Below are 4758 nucleotides of genomic sequence, written 5' to 3' on the forward strand. Positions count from 1 at the left end.
ATTAAAAATAAAATATATTACGTATATGATTTTTTAAATTAAAAAAAATAAACAAAAATATAAAAATGATTACTGATGAAATTTATTTTAATTAAAAATAAAAATATATTATTTTTAATTAAAAGAAATGCAAATTCCATCAGAATAAAATCTAAAACCAATTCCTTCTATTAAATGAGTTACAAACCCTAAACATAAATTAAAAACACCAAACTCTCAAAGAGAAAGCTCTCAACTGACAAACAAAACTGGAGCTGACATGGCTACTCAGAATGGTTAGGGTGTTAATTGTAGTATGACTATCACAAGTAAACAAAATCCAAAGCATAAAAGGTTATTTTTTTTTTATCTCTATTGCAATTTGGCTTCTGCCACAATAAAGAATGTACAGAGGTGATAACATATGACTGTGTGATTATAATGTTATTATCTTCTAAACTCATTTCACCAGTTTAATTTCTAACCTCATATTGTGTTCATCATACAACTGAGCTAGTAATTTACCAACATATATTCATTTCTAATTGTTATATCAACGATTTGATCACCCACGATAAAGGAAATAGCAGCCCATAGGAACACTAAGAAACGCTCGGGAAGGATGGTCAATCTCTGAGAGTATAAAAAATGGATGAAGCTGCCGAATTCTGTTGTAAAGTGTTTCCGAGGAGGCCCAGCAACTCGCCGTCTTTAGTCTGTGATGCAGCATCTGCAGCTTCTTTTGCCATGCCTATTCAAGCATAAGCATGTTTCATGCAAATACGTTTTTTTCATTAATATGGAGACGATTTTAGCAACAACTCTACAAAATGCAGCAATTCGAGATACGAAAGGTGGTTGGGTTAGAGTAAAACCAGCAATTAATGTAACCGAAATCCCGATTTGATTGGTTTAAACATAAGCTGACAACAGTTACCTTAAGGAGTGCCTTCGAGATAACAGAAACACACATTATGTAACGTTACCTGACACATGTATGTGGACTCAAAGTCATCAATAGCGGCAACTCCACAATGTATCTGTGAGGCTATCGCTTTGGCACGACGTTGACTGCTAGAAAAAACATCACATCCAAGCCCATATTTTGAGTCATTTGCAAGCATGATAGCCTCCTCATCAGAGCTGAACTTCATTATTGGCATGATCGGTCCAAAAGCATGCTTATGGAATTACATCATCAATAACTCAAATGCACTTCCTCTATTAAACCCATCAAAGCCATTATTGGTGAAATCAAACTAATAAACTAAAAAACAGTACATTCTATATGAGAAGAATTATGACAATTAGAAACTCATCATGTGACAGTATATTTGGTAAAGACGCATTGGAGACACATAGACCCATGGTCATGTTTGTTTTGTTTCTGGTTTCGAGTCAAAACACATTCTAAAAATCTATCAACTATCACATACCTGAATCTGGAAGTATCTTAAATCATGAGATATCTGCAAAAGGAAAATGAGCAATCTGAGAATTTTGTACATACTTGCTAACCTTAGGTTTTAATGATTGAATTGTGCCTGCTGCAAGTAAACTATTTGTATCCACTTAAAACAGCAGATTAGCCTTGTTCACACACATCATATTATCCCTGTCAGCAGATTGTTAGTGAGTTAACAATAGGTGTGTGTGCACAGTGTGCGTGTGTGTATATATATATATATATATATATAGATACATATGTATGAGGATTTACATTCAAGGGACAGTGAAACTGCTGAATTGAAACTGCAGCAACTCCATTTCATTTTATACACACACATAATAATGAAACTGTTGAACAGAAACAGACCCATGATGGTCTAAACAGCTGATAATGTAGTGCAGTATGTTCTGTTAATGTAGTGCAGACTGTTCTATCAGGAACTGTTTGGGACTGCTGTCTGGTTATGGAGTTACAAACCAGAAAGCCAAGTCCATCTAAGTCAAATAGCTAAGTCCAAAGGAACTGTTTGGGACTGCTGAATTGAAAATGCAGCAACTTCCATTCTTGCATGTTCTCTTAATGTGTTTAGAAGTGTCTAAATTGGGCGGAGGTAATGAGTATTATATGCATAAAGATAGTTATTCAGTTTTCCAAAATGATCATTCATTTTTACTCTTATAATGTTCTTTCATTTCTATTTAGAGTCATTCGTTTCCCCAACTAATATTATGTCAAGGTATTATTACTTAGCTCTACTGCTTAAATTAGCATGAACAAATATTTGGGCAAACATAAGACATAAGGGCATCATCTGCTCAAGCCCAATAATGTATGGGTAAGTTCAATTTGGGCTTAAAAAATTACCATTTGCTACTTTCCTACTTTGTTAATGTTACATTGTTGCCCTATATAGAGCCCAAGGGCATCATTCTTTCTTGGCCTCGCTTCAGCTTTCACAAATGGAACGTATTACATATTAGACACACACTCTCTCTCTCTCTCTCTCTCTCTATATATATATATATATAGTACTCGTGCAATGCAGCGAGATACATCTTGATTTTAATATTTTATTTTATTTTTTATCTCAGTCGATGTTATAATATGGTCTTATGTGATTTTGAAAAAGTGATGTTTTTATTTTTTAATAAAATATAAATTTGAAGATATCTTAAAATTTTAACAAAAATATATCGATATTAGTATCAAATTAACTATTTAAAATTCCTATTTTTTGTGTAATTTTTAATTCATTTTTTTATTAAATTTAATTAGGTTCAACACATAAGTAATTTATATTTGGTTTAATAATATCATTTTCTTATAAAGATAATAAATAATTATTTTGCTAGAACTCGATAATTCTCCTAATTATATATTTTAGATTTTTTATATTTTAAATTGAGATGTTTATCCTCTATTTGATCATGTTTATCCACAGTTAGTTACACGAATTCAAACACGAAGCTTTAATAAGTTGTACTTGTGCATAATTTACTTGTAATCTTAAAATTTTAAGTAATATGTATCAATATACAATACTTCATGCATAAAAAATGGTTTTTAAGAGTTTTTGTCAAATATTTTATAATATAGTATATATATATATATATATATATATATATATATATTAGACTCTTGCTCGAACTCGTCTCATCTCTACCCTTTGGCTCTCGTCTCTCGAACTTGTCTGTGAGACACCGAGTGAGATTGTGAGTCTGTGACTCTTGTCTCTAGATCTCGAAGTCTCAATTTTTTGTGGTAAATTTCTAATTCTGATGTTTTATATTTATGTGTGTGATATTGTTATGGACTGATGTACTGATTTTTCTAGACTCTAGTTTAGTAGTTTGTTTTATTAGATTAGGTTTATTTCATTATATGTTTGAAGTTTAGAATTTATTTTAGATTATGTTTATTTGTTTAGTTTAGGTTTATTTGTATTTTGAATTTTGATTATAGTTTAAACTTAGATTAGATTGTTCTTTCGTTGATAATTGTCATTGTTATGATTGCAGAAACAAAGTTATTTCAACTTTGAAGTTTCAACCAGTTTGACAATTTCACGAATCACGACTAAATCACGTGTTATCTTTTTTTTTATTAAGCTAGATATCCAACCTGTTATGCGAGCTGACTAATCCCAGAGCGACCACCTGCTTTGCCATTTTCCCGGAGTCACCGCATTTGAACCTCTGTGTCTACAAGAGGATGTTTATTCCTCCTTGTATTTGAACCTGAGACCTCCTGGTACTTTTGACCTCCGCTATGTGTTATCTTTCTATTCTCTATATGTACCACTTGTTTAAGATACATTTCCTCGATCACAACCATCGGTTGCTCAAAATAGAAAATGAAAGAAAAGATACGAAGAAATTGCTCAATCTTTACAACGATCTTTTAATAAGTATATTGTTAGACAACCAAATGTTTCTGAAAATGCTTGTGATAAAAATGAAAATGCTTGTGATGCAAATGCAAATATTTGTGAGTTTGAATCGATTTTTGACTTCTTGTCTGACATATGAAAGTTTGTTACTTTACATGATGATGAGTTGAAAAAATGTTGTTTGAATCTTGAACTTGCTTTAACAAATGGTGATAATTCTGATATTAATGAGCAATATTTGTTTATGCAGTTACAAGTTTTGCAGTGAATGTTACCAAAAGAGGCATTTAAGAGTGGAAATCCTTGGACATCCATAAAAATCATGGAGTTCACAACGAAGATGAACATGTTTCCATGTCTTGATTGCTTACATAATTTTGTTGATCGTACCGGTCACCATAGCATCTATGGAAAAAAAAATCGAAATTAAAATTGTTGAAGTCATATATGCAGTCTACCATGAGTCATGAAAGATTGAACGAGTTAGCAATTTTGAGTATTAAGAGTAAGTTTTTAGCTAATATTAACATTGACAAAGTGATCAATATTTTTGCTTCAAAAAATGCAAGACATTGTTTTAGTTGATGTATTTTATATTTTGTTCACGGGACTTCGGTTTATGTCAACCTTGTTGTATCATTTTTGTTGTATTTAGTAAAAATCGGCATGAGGAAGAGCCACCTAGATTGACTAAGTTCCAAATCCTTTTAATCGTTTATAAAGTTGATCAATGAACAAAATTGGTCTTATGGGTCTCATGAAAAACCTTTGATCTCATGTGAACCCAACCCTATATATATATATATATATATATAGGTGCCTAATCAAATGAGAACTAATTAGTTTGTGGTAACAGTGAGAACCAATATTAACCACAAATCAATAGATAAATTAGGAAATTTATAATTTTAGCAATTTTGAATTAAAATTTTAATGCAAG

The 4758-nt window shown here is 31.3% G+C and overlaps 1 protein-coding gene across 1 annotated transcript; it reads right to left on the reverse strand.

The window, feature by feature from the left end:
• Positions 1–373: 373 nt before the first annotated feature.
• On the reverse strand, positions 374–1516 carry LOC112508163 (aldehyde dehydrogenase 22A1-like). The gene is made up of 2 exons (XM_025112940.1): positions 966–1516; positions 374–730 (listed from the first exon to the last, which is right to left on the reverse strand). The coding sequence occupies exons 1-2, from the start codon at positions 1140–1142 to the stop codon at positions 545–547; spliced, it is 363 nt and encodes a 120-aa protein (XP_024968708.1). The 5' UTR covers positions 1143–1516; the 3' UTR covers positions 374–544.
• Positions 1517–4758: the final 3242 nt, after the last annotated feature.

This window comes from Cynara cardunculus (genome assembly GCF_001531365.2).
Source record: "Cynara cardunculus var. scolymus isolate 2C chromosome LG 2, CcrdV1, whole genome shotgun sequence".
NCBI classification, from domain to species: Eukaryota; Viridiplantae; Streptophyta; class Magnoliopsida; order Asterales; family Asteraceae; genus Cynara; species Cynara cardunculus.

What these genes read in the sequence shown, in the direction of transcription:
- LOC112508163 (XM_025112940.1), bottom strand. Translation starts at nt 1,142, where the DNA reads ATGCCAATAATGAAGTTCAGCTCTGATGAGGAGGCTATCATGCTTGCA. An exon ending in AGTCCACATACATGTGTCAG is followed by an intron (nt 731 to 965) that starts GTAACGTTACAT and finishes ATGCTTGAATAG; the next exon opens with GCATGGCAAAAGAAGCTGCA.